Genomic DNA, 18,028 nt, shown 5'->3' with positions numbered 1-18,028 from the left:
ACTGCAACCTCTGCATACCAGGTTCAAGCAATTCTCCTGCCTCAGCCTCCCAAGTAGCTGGGATTACAGGTGCATGCCACCGCACCCGGCTAATTTTTTTTTTTTTTTTTTTTTTTAGTAGAGACAGGGTTTCACCATGTTAGCCAGGCTGGTCTCGAACTCCTGACCTGAGTGATCTGCCTGACTCGGCCTCCCAAAATGCTGTGATCACAGGCGTGAGCCACCGTGCCTGGCCTAGTGTCCCATTTTAGTAACTTGGCTGTAGAGGGTACTTCAAATAAGCACTACCTAGTGCACTATACCTAAACAAGGTAAGGATTAAACATTGTTCCATGGAAGAATTTTAAAACTCAACTATTACCTGCAAAAGACAAAAATGTATTTCTATGCATGTTGATGAACTAAGGGAAGAAAATCCTTATTTGTAGCCAAGAAGGTAAACGGAGACTTGTTGCAGTATATTACTACCGACTTGAAAAGATGTCATGGCCAAGCATGGTGGCTCACTCCTATAATCCCAGCACTTTGGGAGGCTGAGGTGAGCAAATCACCTGAGGTTAGGAATTCAAGACCAGTCTGGTCAACATGGTGAAACCCCATCTCTATCTACTAAATATGCAAAAATTAGCCAGGCATGCCTGTAATCCCAGCTACTCGGGAGGCTGAGGCAGGAGAATCACTTTAGCCTGAGAGGCGGAGGTTGCAGTGAGCCAAGACTATTCCACTGCACCCCAGCCTGGGCAACAGAGCGAGACTCCGTATTAAAAACAAAAACAAACAAGCAAACAAAAAAACACAATAATGTAGACCCTCACGACTAAACTGGGTACTTTCCCAGGTGATGCCAATGTGTGGCTACTATTTTACCTTGGAACCCCATTCAGCCTTCGAGTTTGGGAGGAATTAATTCCACTTTTAGCTCCAGGACAAATTTATCATTAAATTTAACATTTTTAAGCCCACTCCCTGGCCAAGGAGACTTAAAGAGACACTGGCTGAGGGTTTCTGGAAAATTTTATTCATACTTCTAAAAAACTGCAACCAGGACTGCCTCTGATTAATCTTATCAGTTTGGATAGGTTATCCTTCACTTGCAACATTAAAGATCCCAAATTAGAAAGCAATACATAGGCATGGTGAAGTAAAGGGTGGGTTTTAATGTTTATTTACAGGAGGCTGCAAGATATGAAATTCCACATAGAAATAAGAAACGTAGCCAGAGGACAAGCTTCATACAGTATGTACAGTTGGAACTGTTCAAGTATAGTTTCAGTGTAAAAAGTGCTACAATAACAAACCACATTTAGAAAGAGTTCTTCGTAGAGAAACAGGAAGACAAAATACCAAACATAGTACACAACAGATTTATACCTCAGCTACATGATCTAAAAGTTAAAGGTCCCAGGAGTCCCATCCTGAACTTGGAAGGTATAGCCTTCAGAGGTAGTTTCTGGCACAACATTTTGATCTTCCTCTTCCTGGAAATATATTAAAAAACAAATATAAAAGTAATATAAATATTCCAAGCAGCAGCCTACCTAGAAGTCTGTATTTAATATTTAGATCTTGGCTGGGCGCGGTGGCTCACACCTGTAATCGCAGCACTTTGGGAGGCCGAGGCGGGTGGATCACGAAGTCAAGAGATCGAGACCATCCTGGTCTCTACTAAAAATACAAAAAATCAGCTGGGCCTAGTGGCATGTGCCTGTAATCCCAGCTACTCAGGAGGCTGAGGCAGGAGAATTGCCTGAACCCAGGAGGCGGAGGTTGCGGTGAGCCGAGATTGTGCCATTGCACTCCAGCCTGGGTAACAAGAGCAAAACTCCGACTCAAAAAAAAAAAAAAAAAAAAAAAAAAAAGATCTTGATCTGCATATTATACATTTAATCCTGTATGATATTCTAATATTTGACACAGGGGAGGGAGGGTCTCTGAAACTTTGCCAATTCATGAGTGCCTGGGGAGTTGTGGGGGCCAGGGATAAGGAATGCTACTACAGTAACAGAAAAAGCCTGAGATTATTTTTCTTCTCCAACTGTCAATTTTCAATTGGAAAAGAGTGCCTATTAAATAGGCCCAGAGCATGGTGGTGGGTTTGGCCTACTTCTCTATCACCTCGTACAATGACATCCATAAACTTATTCTAAAAATATTCTAAGATTCTCAAAGGCTGTTCACTTGAAACTAATCCGGTTACTTTTAAAATCTCAGTTTAAAGATTATATTGGCCGAGCATGGTGGTTCATGCCTGTAATCCAAGCACTTTGGAGGCCAAGGCAGGCGGATCACCTGAGGTCGGGAGTTCAAGACCAGCCTGACCAACATGGTGAAACCTCGTCTTTAAAAAAATAAAATAAAATAAAAAGATTTTATTACCACCAAGCTAAACATCAGAGAAGCAAATAAGTACATTATGTCCTACACACACTGATATTTTGCTATATTTAACAAAGATATGAGGCTTTGTTTGTTTTGAGATGGAATCTTGCTCTGTTGCTCAGGCTGGAATGAAGTGGCATGATCTCAGTTCACTGTAACCTCAAGGCTCACTTTTAAAAGTATGAGGGGAAAAAAAGGCTCGAGGCCTTGACTTTACATGTTTCCAAGTTGTTACTAATATTACCATCCATTACTCACCTCTACAGAGAAATACTTCTCAATTAAGTTTAATGAAGCTTTATACACAGACTCATTTTCATGGTTTTGCAGAGCTTCAATTTTGTCTAAGCCTCCACATTCTTCAATAATTATACTAAGTTTCTCAGTTTCACCTAGTTTCTCAGCAGCCTAAAAAAAAAAAATTAAGTTTACTAGCATATACTCTGAATGTTTTAAGAAAATGACATCAATAATTTGAATACTGATATGTCAGGCAGAATTAAGCACCTAACAGTTCCTTCAACAAGCATATCATAGTTTTATGTCCGTTTTATATTTTGTTGAAACTCAATGTGATTGGATCTATACTTGCTCTTAGCACTGCTTCAACTGGAGCCTTCAACCAGAGATCTTACCATCAATAGCTCTCAACTTTTTCCATGTATCAAAATAACGTGGGAAACTTCTAAAACAACACTACATTCCAGTTCAACTGGTCTGATATGGGAACAGGGGCTTATTGTTTTGTAAAGCATCCTATGTCATCACAAGGTTGAGTCAAGGTGTCTAAGGGCAAAGATGGACTATGGAGTGCTAAACTAAAATGTCCCCAACCAGAATGTGTGTTGGTACTAAGGACTTACTGGGCATAAGGAATGGTATGTAGATTAGTTTTTGTTTTCAACTTTTTTTTTTTTTGAGACGGAGTTTTGCTCTCGTTACCCAGGCTGGAGTGCAATGGCGCAATCTCGGCTCACCGCAACCTCCGCCTCCTGGGTTCAGGCAATTCTCCTGCCTCAGCCTCCTGAGTAGCCTGGATTACAGGCAGGAGCCACCATGCCCAGCTAATTTTTTGTATTTTTTAGTAGAGACGGGGTTTCACCGTGTTGGCCAGGATGGTCTCGATGTCTTGATCTTGTGATCCACTCACCTCGGCCTCCCAAAGTGCTGGGATTACAGACATGAGCCACCGCGCCTGGCTTATGTATCTCTTAAAAGTTGAAAACAAGGCCGGGCGCGGTGGCTCAAGCCTGTAATCCCAGCACTTTGGGAGGCCAAGGCAGGTGGATCACGAGGTCAAGAGATCAAGGCCATCCTGGCCAACACGGTGAAACCCCGCCTCTACTAAAAAATACAAAAATTAGCTGGGCATGGTGGCACACGCCTGTAGTCCCGGCTACTCAGGAGGCTGAGGCAGGAGAATTGCTTCAACCCAGGAGGCGGAGATTGCAGTGAGCAGACATTGCGCCACTGCACTCCAGCCTGGCACCTGGTAACACAGCAAGACTCTGTCTCAAAAAAAAAAAAAAAAAAAAAAAAAAAAAAAAAAAAAAAACCATAAATATCTATAAATGAAATAACAAATTTGCTTCAAAACAATTTAGGGGATTAGATGAAGAGAAGAAGAAATACTGGCCACATATTGACAAATTATTTATACACAGTGACAGATATGCCAGCATCCATTACTGTAGGCTCAACTTCTTTACGTAAAAATCTCTAGAATCCAAAGTTGATGAGTAAGGCTTACCTACCACCTATCTACTATGACAAAGTATCATATACTGATATGTTTGGATCAATTAGAGATGGAACCAGAAGAAAAATATAATTAAGCGATTCAAATTTTTTTTTTTTTTTTTTTTGAGACAGAGTTTCACTTTTTCACTCAGGCTGGAGTAAAGTAGCACAATCTCGACTCACTGCAACCTCGCCCTCCTGGATTCAGATGATTCTCCTCCCTCAACCTCAATGGTGGGGACTACAGGCGCCAGCCACCACACTCAGTTAATTTTTATACTTTTAGTAGAGATGGGGTTTTGCCATGTTGGCCAAGCTGGTCTCGAACTCCTGACCTCAGGTGATCCACCCACATTGGACTCCCAAAGTGCTAGGATTACAGGTGTGACCCACCAAGCCCCGCCAAATTTAATTTCACCAGGCTGGGCACAGTGGCTCACGCCTATAATCCCAGCACTTTGGGAGGCTGAGGCAGGTGGATCACGAGGTCAGGAGATCAAGACCATGCTGGCTAACACAGTGAAACTCTGTCTTTATTTAAAAAAAAAAAAAAAAAAAAAAAAAAAGGCCGGGCGCGGTGGCTCAAGCCTGTAATCCCAGCACTTTGGGAGGCTGAGGCGGGTGGATCACGAGGTCAAGAGATCGAGACCATCCTGGTCAACACGGTGAAACCCCGTCTCTACTAAAACTACAAAAAATTGGCTGGGCATGGTGGCGCGTGCCTGTAATCCCAGCTACTCAGGAGGCTGAGGCAGGAGAATTGCCTGAACCCAGGAGGCGGAGGTTGCAGTGAGCCGAGATGGCGCCATTGCACTCCAGCCTGGGTAACAAGAGCGAAACTCCGTTTCAAAAAAAAAAAGTTAAAAAAATTTAATTTCAGCCGCGCGCAGTGGCTCAAGCCTGTAATCCCAGCACTTTGGGAGGCCGAGGCGGGTGGATCACGAGGTCAACAGATCGAGACCATCCTGGTCAACATGGTAAAACCCCATCTCTACTAAAAATACAAAAAATTAGCTGGGCATGGTGGTGCGTGCCTGTACTCCCAGCTACTCGGGAGGCTGGGGCAGGAGAATTGCCTGAACCCGGGAGGCAGAGGTTGCTGTGAGCCGAGATCGCGCCATTGCACTCCAGCCTGGGTAACAAGAGCGAAACTCTGTCTCCAAAAAAAAAAAAAAAAGAAGAAGAAGAAGAAAAAAAAATTTAATTTCACCAAAATTCAGTATGAAATTGGGAAATTAAATCAACCAAGTAAATAGGTATGATGAGTTCACATAAGGGCCTGACTTCGATTCAGGTCACATCATCCACTTGTCATCTCTTTTATACCTTATATAAACCTGCCGTATTTTTAACCAAAGGTGTGGCCCACATAAACAGGCTTTCTGATTCTGTGGTTTACTAGTGAGTAAACTTACAGTTGCCCTCCTCCAGGTCTAAATAGTAAACCAATTACAAGTCCAAATTCAAACAAACTCACCTTGATAAGACTTACCTGAAAGATATTTGAAATGGCATCCAGGATAACTAGAATAATCTTGGTATCTTTTGCAGTTAAGAGGTTCATCAATGGTTCTATTACGCCACAATGAACAAGGTACACAATCTGTTCAACTGTTCCACCACTGGTATAGTTGGTCACAGCCCAAACAGCTTCCTTTTGTGTCTTAAAATCTGCCTATTACACATAAGAAAATGGTTTTGTTTCAGAACAGTTGCACAAATAAGATTCCTAGAGTACTTTTTCACAAAAACAATGACTGAAAAGTACTAAGTGAAACCTTAAGTGAAAGAGGTTACTGGGTATTTTTCAGCAGAGGACTTCCAAGTAGATTCCAGGATTCCTTCATGTTAAAAATCTTATCAAGCAGAGCTCTCTATAATAAACACTAAAAAAAAAAAATGCCTTGATTAAACCCTAAGACTTCGTTACCTTAGAAAGAACACTGACAAGGAATGGGACTAATCCATGATTCACAACTTGCTGTATCTGGTCCTGACGGCCAGCTGTGATGTTTGACATTGTCCATGTAGCTTCCTTCTGAATGTTAGTTTTGGGGTTGGTGAGCAGGCTGGGAAAGACGGCAAGCGCTCCTGCATCAATCACAACTTGAGTCTGTTCATCTGTACCAGTGACAATATTCCCTATGGCTCGTAGTGCAGGAGTCTGAAAAGAAAAAAATGTTGATGCTGGTTACCGTATTTTTTTTTTCCCCAGCACTTTAGAATTCTATACCCTAACAGTTTTGACAAGAGGCCCATCATGGCCTGAAATAGTCAATATTTCAATATGAGTATCAACTGATTATGCTTTTTTTTTGAGACGGACTCACCTAGGCTGGAGTGCAATGGTGTGATCTTGGCTCACTGCAACCTCCACCTCCCAGGTTCAAGCAATTCTCCTGCCTCAGCCTCCCAAGTAACTGAGATTACAGGCATATGCTGCCATGTCCGGCTAATATTTTTTTTTTAGTAGAGACAGGGTTTCGCCATGTTATTCAGGCTGCTCTCTAACTCCTGACCTCAGGTGATACACCCACCTCGGTCTCCCAAATTGCTGGGATTATACAGGCGTGAGCCACTGCACCCAGCCCTGATCATGCTTCTTATACTTATGTCCTAATCTAAAAGTAAGTAACTTACCACAATTGGCAATTCAGAAGCTCCTAGAAGCTTCACAAGTTGGGGAACAACTCCTGTTTTCACGACCATGTCAATTCGTTCATTTGGACCATCAGTAAGGTAGGAAATAGCCCAGCAGGTATCTGCTAATACTTCTGGATCATCATGATGCAGGAGCCTAACTAAGGTAGGAAGAATCTGCTCAACAGCATCTAACGGAGGTGCAGGATTCTTGTTGCGGCAAAGATTTGAAAGCGTCCAGGTAAGATTACGTAAGTAACCACACTGGGGAAAAAGAAATAAGCAATGAAAGAGTCTGTCTTTTGAGAAGATGGGGGAAATTAGAATGAAGAAGAGAGTGGCTACTTATGGTAGTAACTTACTGCCAAAGATGACATATCGGGAACTGCAAGAAGAGCCAAGAGTGGGTCAACTGCACCGTACTTAATAACCAAATCTCGGAACACTGAGCCATCACCTGAAAAAAAAGGCAAGATTAATTTCTATTACCTTGTCCAGCACTACCAACGTTCAACGACTGAATGCACCACCTTCATTCCTAATAAGGGCTTGAAAGCAAGCTCAAAACTTGACAAAGTCACTAATACTTATAACAAGGCCTTTCTTCCAACTCATTACACTTAAACACATTCAATCAAAAGAACTTCAAGTTCAAGTACCTGCAATGTTTCCTAGAGCCCATACAGCTTGTTCACTGATGTGAGCATGGGGAGATGCCAACAGAGAAATGAATGCTGGGATGGCACCTCCATCTACCACAGCCTTGGTTTGTTCTGATGTCCCAGAAGCAATGTTAGTGAGTGCCCAAGCAGATTCAAACTGAATGGGACTACATTCAGTTCTGCCCAAGAAGGACACAAATTTTGGAATCAAACCAGCCTGGATTATGTTGTCTATGGGGGGCTGTTTTTCTCTAGAAAGCAGTTTCCTAAAGGGGAACAAAGAGAGAAATAAAAGTTGAAGGTGATTTTTACACAACCTGAGTCTTTTGTACACAAAAGGAGTTTGTATAAAAACCAATTTAAAATGCAATTCAAGACTTTACAACTTCAGACAACCTTTTATGTAAATCACTAAATGCTGAGATATTCTGGAACCTAACAGAAGCTGAACAGATTACTTTTGTGGTACTGTACATGTGGTATAATTAACTATCATTTTTCCAAAAAATAATACAGATTACCCTCCTCTGCATCACTGCAGAAATCTACTATACATCTTGTCGCTTTTTTTGGGTGGGGACAGTCGCGCTCTGTCGCCCAGGCTGGAGTGCATTGATTTGATCTTGGCCCACTGCCATCTCTGCCTCCTGAGTTCAAGTGATTCTTGTGCCTTAGCCTCCTGAGTAGCTGGGACTACGGGGCCCACCACCATGCCCAGCCAATTTTTGTATTTTTTTTTTTTTTTTTGAGACAGAATTTCACTTATGTTACCCAGGCTGGAGTGCAATGGCACGATCTTGGCTCACCGCAACCTCCGCCTCCTGGGTTCAGGCAATTCTCTTGCCTCAGCCTCCTGAGTAGCTGGGATTACAGGCACGCGCCACCATGCCCAGCTAATTTTTTGTATTTTTAGTAGAGACGGGGTTTCACCATGTTGACCAGGATGGTCTCGATCTCTTGACCTCGTGATCCACCCGCCTCGGCCTCCCAAAGTGCTGGGATTACAGGCTTGAGCCACCGCGCCCGGCCTAATTTTTGTATTTTTAATAGAGACGGGGGTTTCACCATATTGGCCAGGTCAATCTCAAACTCCTGACCTTGTGATCCACCTGCCTCAGCCTGACAAAGTGCCAGGATTACAGGCGTGAGCCACCACATCTGGCCCGATCTTGTCTCTTTTTTTAAAAAACTTTTGACAATATGACAGGGTTATACTCTCATTATTAACTGAATCTGTGTCTCCCTAATAGTTGTGGTTAAGCACTTTTTGTTTAAGCACAGGATCTTACTCCACCCAGGCTTGAGTGCAATGCCACGATCACAGCTCACTGCAGGCTCGACTTCCTGAGATCCAAGTAATCCTCCCATCTCAGCCTCCTTAGTAGCTGGGACTACAAGTGCACAGCACCACACAAGGGTAATTTTTTTTATTTTTTGTAGAGACAGTCTCATCCTGTTGCCCAGGCTGGTCTCAAACTCGTGGGCTCAAGTAACCCACCCCTTGGCCCCTTAAAGTGCTGGGATTACAGGCATGAGCCACCGCACAGCCTAGAACTTTTTAATGATTATTTACCATTGAAATTTGTTCTTCTGCACACTGTCAAGCTATAGAAATTATTAATCCTTTCTATTATATCATAAATATTTGTGTATGGTGGGAGATAAAAGTCAAATTATGCTTATTTCCTAAATGCATCTATCATTCTAAACAGATGTATCAATCTCACTTACTATTCATTTCTTCCTTTCACTGCCAGTAACTTGAAACATTACTCTGATAAAAACTTTATGGCCAGGTACAAGGACACACACCTGTAGTCCCAGCACTTCAGAAGGCTGAGGTGAGAGGACTGCATGAACCCAGGTATTCAAGACCAGCTTGGGCAAAATAGCAAGGCCTCCCACTCATAAAAATAAACAAAAAACACTGTTTGGTTTATGGCTAGCTGGCCTAATTTTTCCTTACACTATCTTGTCTGTCCCTTCCCGCCAAAAAAAAATCTAAAAACACTAATTTATTAGGTAACCCATGCTACTGCAGACAAGACATACCTGGCAGCTTGGGTAGCTTGGAGCTGATTTTCCACATTGTTGCTATTTATGCCTTTGACAATGTCATCAACAGACCAATTTACAGTGCCCTAAAAGAATAACAAAATTTTGCACATTAAAATTAAATGCAAACAAATAAAATCTACACTTACCATTGTGAAGGCAAGAAGGAATGTATAAACATTATTAGGCTTATAGCCAGCCACTAAAAACTTAGCCCTATATTTAATTTTACCTGTTAAATATTCATTATTTTATATGTAGAACAGTTTCCAAACTTGGTGTCATGACTCACTGGAGTCTCAAGTTATGGAGTATCCAAGTGTTTTATCACTAAAAACAGGCAGCTTTGAACAATTTAAAAAATGAACTAGAAGGCCAGGCACGGTGGCTCACACCCGTAATCCTAGCACTTTGGGAGGCTTAGGAGGGAGGACAGCTTGAACTCAGGAGTTCAAGACCAGCCTGAGCAACATAGTGAGACCTTCCCCCCTACAAAAAATTCATATATATAGATATCCAAGTATGGTGGTGTGTACCTGTCACCACCCAAGACCTTTTCTCAAAAAAATAATCATCATCATCATCATCATCAGAGCAGACTGAAGATTATTCCTACATTAGTCTCAATCACTTGCGTTCAGATTATACTTTGAGGCAGAAAGACATGGTTATAAGCAATGCTCTGAGGATTTGCATATCTAATCTTATAACCTATATATTTCCACAGTTGAGTGTTGTTACAAATATAAATGTTTTCTGTTTGGCAGGGTGCAGTGGCTCACGCCTGTAATCCCAGCACTTTGGAAGGCTGAGGCTGGCAGATGGGCCAATATGGTAAAATCCCGTCTCTACTGAAAATACAAAGATTAGCTGGGTGTGGTGGCAGGTGCCTCTAGTTCCAGCACTCGGAAGGCTGAGGTGGGAAAACTGCTTGAACCTGGGAGGTGGAGGCTGCAGTGAGCCAAGATCGCACCACTGCACTCCAGCCAGGGCAACAGAGTGAGACACAGTTTCCAGAAAAAAAAAGCAAAAATTAGCAAGACTGTTGGGCACGGTGGTTCACACCTGTAATCCCAACATTTTGGGAGGCTGAGGCGGGTGGATCACCTGATATCAGGAGTTTGAGACCAGCCTGATCCATATGGTGAAATCCTGTCTTTAAAAAAAATTAGCGGGCCGGGCGCGGTGGCTCATGCCTGTAATCCCAGCACTTTGGGTGGCCGAGGCGGGTGGATCACGAGGTCAAGAGATCGAGACCATCCTGGTCAACATGGTGAAACCCCGTCTCTACTAAAAATACAAAAAATCAGCTGGGCATGGTGGCGTGTGCCTGTAATCCCAGCTACTCAGGAGGCTGAGGCAGGAGAATTGCCTGAACCCAGGAGGCGGAGGTTGCGGTGAGCCAAGATAGCGCCATTGCACTCCAGCCTGGGTAACAAGAGCAAAACTCCATCTAAAAAAAAAAAAAAAAAAAAAAATTAGCAAGGGCTGGCACGAGGGCTCACGCCTGTAATCCAAACACTTTGGAAGCCAAGGTGGGCGGATCACCTGAGGTCAGGAGTTCAAGACTGGCCTGACCAACATGGTGAAACCCCGTCTTAAAAAAAAAAAAAAAAATTAGCAAAACATGGTAATGGGCCCCTGTAATTCCAGCTACTCAGGAGGCAGAGGCTGCAGTGAGCCAAGATTTTGCCACAACATACTCCAGCCTGGGCAACAGGGCATAATCCATCCCCTCTTAAAAAAAAAAAAGTGTTGGCCAGACACAATGGCTCATGCCTGTAATCCCAGCACTTTGGGAGGCCAAGGCAGGCGGATCACCTGAGGTCAGGAGTTTGAGACCAGCCTGACCAACATGGAGAAATTCTGCCTCTACTAAAAATACAAAATTAGCCAGGTGGGGTGGCGCATGCCTGTAATCCCAGCTACTTGGGAGGCTCAGGCAGGAAATTCGCTTGAACCCAGGAGGCAGAGGTTGGAGCAAGCCAAAATCGAGTCATTGTACTCCTGGGCAACAACAGCGAAGCTCTGTCTCAAAAAAAAAAAAAAAATTTTTATGTTGGGAATCACAGTAGAAATGAGGTTTGAGAATCAATGCTACCAGAAATTTAAAAAGACAGTATCCCTGTCTTTCTAGGAGCTTGCAACCTAACAGAGAAAATGTGACCAGTAAACAGCATAAAACAAGTGGTAAATAGATGTGGTACACAGTATTTACTCCTCATTCTGGGTACAGAACCAGGGCGCTAGAGAATCCTGTGAAAGGGGTGTCTTTCCTGCTAGGCTAATGAGTGCTACAAGGAGAAGATGAGTTTTGAGTATTAATACCCTAGAAATAGAACATAGGCAGTATTCAATGAAAAAAGAAGAAGATAAATGCAGAGTGCTAAAGTAAGCATAATGTGGCTGGGCGTGGTGGCTCACATCTGTAATCCCAGCACTTTGGGAGGCCAAGATGGGTATATCACCTGAGGTCAGGAGTTCAAGACAAAAAAAAAAAATAGGCTGGGCATGGTGATGGTATCTCATGCCTGTAATCCCAGCACTTTGGGAGGCTGAGCCAAGCGGCTCACCTGAGGTTGGGAGGTCGAGACCAGCCTGACCAACGTGAAGAAACCCCATCTCTACTAAAAATACAAAATTAGCAGGGCGTGCTGGCACACGCCTATAATCCCAGCTACTTGGGAGGCTCAGGCAGGAGAACCACCTGAACCTGGGAGGCGGAGGTTTCAGTGAGCCAAGATCGTGCCATTACACTCCAGCCTGGGCAACATGAGCGAAATCGTCTCAAAATCAAAATTAGTCAGGCATGGTGGCATACACCTGTAATCCCAGCTACTCAGGAGGTTGAGGCACAAGTATTGCTTGAACCCAGGAGGTGGAGGTTGCAGAGAGCCGAGATTATGCCACTGCACTCCAGCCTGGGCAACAGAACGAGACTCTGCCACAAGGAAAAAAAAAAAAAAGCAGCAGCATATTGTGAGAAAAAGATGTAGGCAAGTGCTCAGTTATGAAAAATAAACCTGAAAATCTAAGCCACCTACTTTATGGAAGGGCTTCCTGGAGTATGGATTTTTATTTTTAGAGACAGGGTCTCACTCTGTCACCCAGCATGAAGTGCAATGGTTCAATCATAGCTCACTGCAGTCTCAAAATCCCGGGCTCCAGTGATCCCTCTGCCTCAGCCCCCTGAATACTTAGGACTAAAGGCCTGCATCACCATATCCAGCTAACTTTTTATTTCTTGTAGAGACAGGGTCTTGCTATGTTGCCTAGGGGAGGCTCAAACTCCTGGCCTCCAGTGATCCTCCCAGTTTGGCTTCCCAAAGTGCTGGAATTACAGGTGTGAACTCCAGCTGGTGTATGTATTAATTTTTTATTTTTCTTTTTCTTGAGACAGAGCTTCACTCTTGTTGCCCAGGCTGAAGTGCAATGGTGCAATCTTGGCTCAAGGTAACCTCCCCCCTCCCAGGTTCAAGCAATTTGGAGTATGGATTTTGAGGATAGAAAACACATATCTAAAGCTGTACCTCAGGAAAAATTTCAGGAAAATAGTATATGGCACAAAAAAAAGAAAATGATAAATTAGGAGGCCACTGTAAATATTTCAGGAGGAAAATCCTGAGAAAAGCCGGTGACATTTACAAAAAAATAGAGAATACCAAAAAAGGCAGAAATAAACCAGATATGGGACGGGTGTGGTGACTCATGTCTGTAATCGCAGCACTTTAGAGGCTGAGGCAGGTCAGGAGTTCAAGACCAGCCTGGCCAACACGGTGAAAGTGTCTCTACTAAAAATATAATAATTAGTCAAGCATGGTGGCGCTCACCTGTAATCCCAGCTACTCAGGAGGCTAAGGCAGAATCGCTCAAACCCAGTAGGCGGAGGTTGCAGTGAACCGAGATTGTGCCACTGCACTCCAGCCTGAGGGACAGAGCAAGACTCTGTCTCAGGAGAAAAAAAAAAAAAAAAAGAGAGAGAGAGAGAGAGAGAAACAAACCAGAAACTAGTTGGTAGTTGGTCTGGACACACTGGTCAGATCAAGGTACCCAGCTAGTAGTAGCTAGAAATGCAAGGAAGTCTGAAGGAAGGTCAGAGCTAAAGGAAAATCTTAAATCAACTTCAGTGGATTACAGAAGGCAGGAAAGAAGACAATTACTAATTTTTAACAGAGAAAAAGATTTTCACAGATAGTTAAAGTCGTAAGTCTAGAAATGCTGGCCAAGCATAGTGGCTCACGCCCGTAATCCAAGCACTTTGGAGGCCAAGGCGGGCAGGATCACCTGAGGTCGGGAGTTCAAGACCAGCCTGACCAACATGGTGAAACCCTGTCTATAAAAAAAAAAAAAAGACTAGAAATGTTAAGTTTACTTGAATTTCTCAGAAAAGTCCCTACCGATTTTCTGGATTTAATGTAACTCATAAACTAAAACGTATTTTTTACCTGGTTGTTGCGGTTTTCCTGCAGTGGAGAAGTAGCATCATCAGGAAATGAGCTTACATTTCTCCTCTTCAGCATCTGATCATCCTTCTTAGCTTTCCTCAGCTCCACATTGACTTCTATTCTGCGACGCCTCATTTCCTTGAGAAAAGATTACACGATGTTTCACCTATCACATCAGTTTCTGTTGCTAAGTGAGGCCATTTTCTTAAAAAAAAAAAATCCCTACGTTTTTACCCCTTTCCAAATGTCTTCCCATTTAAATAACACCACAGGAAAGCAACAGAAGGTACTCACTGTACTGTCTTTTCCCTTGTTCTTGAATCTGTTAAGACGGGCAGCTGGTGTATGTGCATTCTCGTTGGTGGACATGGTTATGAGACAAAGGGAGAAAGCTAAAAGATGGAGAAAGAGAACAGTATTTCCTTTATCATTTTCCTTTGTCGGTAACAGTACCAAGTAAGAATTATCAAGCATCTACTGAATCCAGACGTCTATACTAAATGAAGGGATCATCAGGTTTTCAGCACTACGAAATAGTTTTAGCCAAAGGATAACCGTCCCCGCTTCCCTCTGAAGAACTGAGACTTCCTGGAGCAGGGTTGTCCATCAGAAATAGAATGCAAGCTATATTAATTTAAACTTCCTAGCAGCCATATTTTTAAAAAGGCAAAAAGAAACAAGTGAAACTAATTTTAATAGTGTATTTTACTTAACCAACATATACAAATAGTATTTTAACACGTTTATCAATATATAAAATAATTGAGATCTTTTACATTCTTTTTTCATACTCCATCTTTGAAATATTTTGCGTACTTTAAGCTTACAGCGTATTTCAATTCGGACTAGTCACATGTGTCCACCGTTTCTGACAGCCGCCGCGGCTCTAAACTCCAGAGTCCAGAACCGAGTTAACTTACAGCTAAAATTATGTGCTAAGGCAATACATGCAGATCCTCAGGAGGGTCTCCCTACTTGACCGTGTTTACGTGGCCAAAATGGGTGCACTCCCCACATTCGAAAATCAAATAAAAATTTTCTTCATCATTACACTATGGTCAACACTAAGAATGCAGTGCCGGATCTCGCATATTTAATTTACATTTCAAGGGACTTGGAGAGAATGCAATTAATTAAGATGACATCAGCTGTGCGTCATTCAGAAGACGACAAAAGTCAAAGCTCTCCTTACAATTTCCTATCTTTGCTTTCATTACGCTCCCCTACGACTTGGTGCCAAAGCCACCCCGGGGCCTAGGTGTTAGAGACGGTGCTCCCAACTGCCACCCGAGCCCCAGCTCCTACTACGGGAAAGATGCAACGAGAACGGGAGAGGTAAGGCCAGGGCCGCCACAAGCCATCCTGGGACATTCGCCCTCAGGCCTGGCTGGCTCCGATTCTACCGGCCTCGAAGCTTTAAAGCCTCCGCTGCCGTCTGCAGAGCGTCGGCGCCCTAAGCCCGCAGCCCCCGCGAAACTCAGCCGCCTCGTCAACGAACACCGCCCCCGAGGCCTAGTCAACGCGGGAGGCAGAGCCAGGCCCGGCGTGGCCCCGGGGCCTCCCTACCCCCACCCACAAGGCGAACACTGCCCGCGGGCCAGCCGTTAGCGCTCTGGAAGGGCCGCTAGCTGAGTCTGTACCTGCGAAGCGGGCCCGGGCTTCCACAGGAGGCTTAGGCGGGGATCCGCGGCTGTGGGAAAGCTGCGCTAAAAGCGACCACCTCGGCTCAGCTCAAAGACCGTATGGCTCGTGCCGCCGGCCGGCGCAATTTAAATTTCCCGGTGACTCCGCATTCCGATTGGCTGGTTCGAGCCTAAGCTGTGTGCCCATTGGCGAATTTGAAAAACACGTTGGGCGGGGAGGGGGGGGGGAAAAGGGGTTAGGGGGAAAAAAAAAAAATAAAAAAAAAAAAAAAAAAAGGAAGATGACATCGCGAGATGAGGGAGCGGCTCAGCGATCCTGGAGCGCCTGCAGGGCAGAGCGGGAAGACTCCATATCCCGGCATGCAACGCGAGGGGACGGTTCCCTGGACTGTTCACGTTTCCACAAGCTTGAAGCTTGTTTGGTCCCTGGGCGTTTTCCTGGGCGACAGCCTTAAGCAGATACCACACAATGATTCTCAAAATCATTTTTAAAAAATCTTTATTGTTGATCTTCATGAAAGGAAAAAATGATAATTAGTAAATAATCTTGATAGAAAAACATATTGCTTTGCATTTTCTTCCCATTAGGACACCGAATGAACTTGGCGGAGGCTTCTGGCCACTATGGGAGGGAAGATTTGTTACCTCTTTTAGTTTAGGTTTTCTTTTTTCTTTGATTGCGTCGTAAAAGACTGTATAGAACCCGTAAATAAGGTGACAAAAGGTTTTTTATGCCGGTTTCTCTAGACACTCAAGTTTTTTATTTATTTTATTTTATTTTTTTTTTTTTATTTTTTTTTTTGAGACGGAGTTTCGCTCTTGTTACCCAGGCTGGAGTGCAATGGCGTGATCTCGGCTCACCGCAACCTCCGCCTCCTGGGTTCAGGCAATTCTCCTGCCTCAGCCTCCCGAGCAGCTGGGACTACAGGCACACACCACTATGCCCAGCTGATTTTTTTTGTATTTTTAGTAGAGACGGGGTTTCACCATGTTGACCAGGATGGTCTCGATCTCTTGACCTCGTGATCCACCCGCCTCGGCCTCCCAAAGTGCTGGGATTACAGGCTTGAGCCACCGCGCCCGGCCAAGTTTTTTATATTTTTAAATAATTTCAAATGCAGAATTGCAAATCCTTATCCAGATTTGCCAAATGTTAACATTTTGCCACATTTGCTATTGCTCTTTCTACACATATATATGTATACATACACACGTGTACATATGTGTTACTTTTTGAAATATTTGAAAGTTTCAGAATCATGTCCCTTTTCCTCTATTTCAGTGTATCTCCTAAGAAAAGGCATTCTCTTCTATAACCACACTGCAATCACCAAATTCAGAAAAACTGAAATTTCATGCTGTTGTCTCTTCAAGTTTTTTCAGTTGTTCCAGTAATATTCTATACTGTATGTTCCACATTTCAGAATTGTGCATTTTTTGCCATATGTTCAAACAAAAAAAAGATGCGACTGGGCCCGGTGGCTGATGCCTGTAATCCCAGCACTTTGAGAGGCCAGGGCGGGCAGATCACAAGGTCAGGAGTTCGAGACAAGCCTGACCAACATGGGGAAACCTTATCTCTACTAAAACTACAAAAAATTAGCCTGGCATGGTGGCATGCACCTGTAATCCTAGCTACTCAGGAGGCTGAGGCAGGAGAATCGCTTGAACCTGGTTGGCGGAGGTTGCAGTGATTGTGCCATTGCACTCCAGCCTGGGCGACAGAGTGAGACTCTGTCTCAAAAACAAAAACAAAAACAAAACAAAGATGGACAACAGAGCATCAGGATTATGGACCATTTTTGTTTCTAAAAGATTACATTTTGGAAAAGTTGTAATGGTTTATTTCTTACTATAAATTCAAACAGCAACTTTGTCCATTCTTGCAGTCATTAATGCCAGCCTCATTCATTGTATCGCAGCCAGAATTCAGAAGGGGTTGTACCTACTCTTAATCAGCATAATCCCATCCCCCTAAATGCAAGAATGTGGAAGGAATTCACCCTAAACCAATCACTGTGGGGCATTCTCTTAGCTACTGAGAATGGTTCAGGGGCAGGCACATGACCTAAATTCATCCAGTTGTGCAGCCTGTGCCTTTTGTTTACTGGTTGGAGGTAGGGAAGCAGCCTCTGTTCTGAGCTGAGAGATGTGAGTCCTAGAAATTTGAATAAGAAAACTGTAGGGAGCCGGGCGCGGTGGCTCAAGCCTGTAATCCCAGCACTTTGGGAGGCCAAGGCGGGTGGATCACGAGGTTAAGAGATCGAGACCATCCTGGTCAACATGGTGAAACCCCGTCTCTACTAAAACTACAAAAAATTAGCTGGGCATGGTGGCTCGTGCCTGTAGTCCCAGCTACTCAGGAGGCTGAGGCAGGAGAATTGCTTGAACCCAGGAGGCGGAGGTTGCGGTGAGCCGAGATCGCGCCATTGCACTCCAGCCTGGGTAACAAGAGCGAAACTCC

General features: G+C 43.8%; 1 protein-coding gene across 3 annotated transcripts; it reads right to left on the bottom strand.

Annotated features, from left to right (window-relative positions):
* Positions 1-1,134: 1,134 nt before the first annotated feature.
* On the bottom strand, positions 1,135-15,887 carry KPNA2 (karyopherin subunit alpha 2). 3 transcript variants are annotated; one of them, XM_032241961.1, is made up of 11 exons: positions 15,562-15,887; positions 14,216-14,313; positions 13,922-14,059; positions 9,474-9,562; positions 7,419-7,687; positions 7,122-7,216; positions 6,760-7,023; positions 6,050-6,283; positions 5,612-5,794; positions 2,638-2,787; positions 1,135-1,478 (listed from the first exon to the last, which is right to left on the bottom strand). In XM_032241961.1, exons 2-11 carry the CDS (start codon positions 14,288-14,290, stop codon positions 1,386-1,388), a joined length of 1,590 nt encoding a protein of 529 aa, XP_032097852.1. In that variant the 5' UTR covers positions 14,291-14,313; positions 15,562-15,887; the 3' UTR covers positions 1,135-1,385. The 3 variants fall into 3 exon arrangements, with proteins under 3 accessions (XP_032097852.1, XP_032097853.1, XP_032097854.1); XM_032241962.1 differs by having other exon boundaries at positions 15,566-15,702; XM_032241963.1 differs by lacking the exon at positions 6,050-6,283.
* Between the last annotated feature and the right edge of the window lie 2,141 nt (positions 15,888-18,028).

This window comes from Sapajus apella, unplaced genomic scaffold (assembly GCF_009761245.1).
Source record: "Sapajus apella isolate SASKATOON/1434 unplaced genomic scaffold, GSC_monkey_1.0 scaffold48, whole genome shotgun sequence".
In the NCBI taxonomy this organism is placed as follows: Eukaryota; Metazoa; Chordata; class Mammalia; order Primates; family Cebidae; genus Sapajus; species Sapajus apella.
Note: the sequence above shows the minus strand (reverse complement) of the source record. Positions and strands in the feature narration are given on the sequence as shown.

Bases quoted from the DNA above. Each gene is read 5' to 3' on its own strand.
- KPNA2 (XM_032241961.1), bottom strand. From the start codon at position 14,290: ATGTCCACCAACGAGAATGCACATACACCAGCTGCCCGTCTTAACAGA. The intron at 9,563-13,921 runs GTAAAAAATACG...TTATTCTTTTAG, and splicing joins AGGAAAACCGCAACAACCAG to GGCACTGTAAATTGGTCTGT. The intron at 2,788-5,611 runs GTAAGTCTTATC...TTTTTTTTTTAG, and splicing joins CCATTTCAAATATCTTTCAG to GCTGCTGAGAAACTAGGTGA.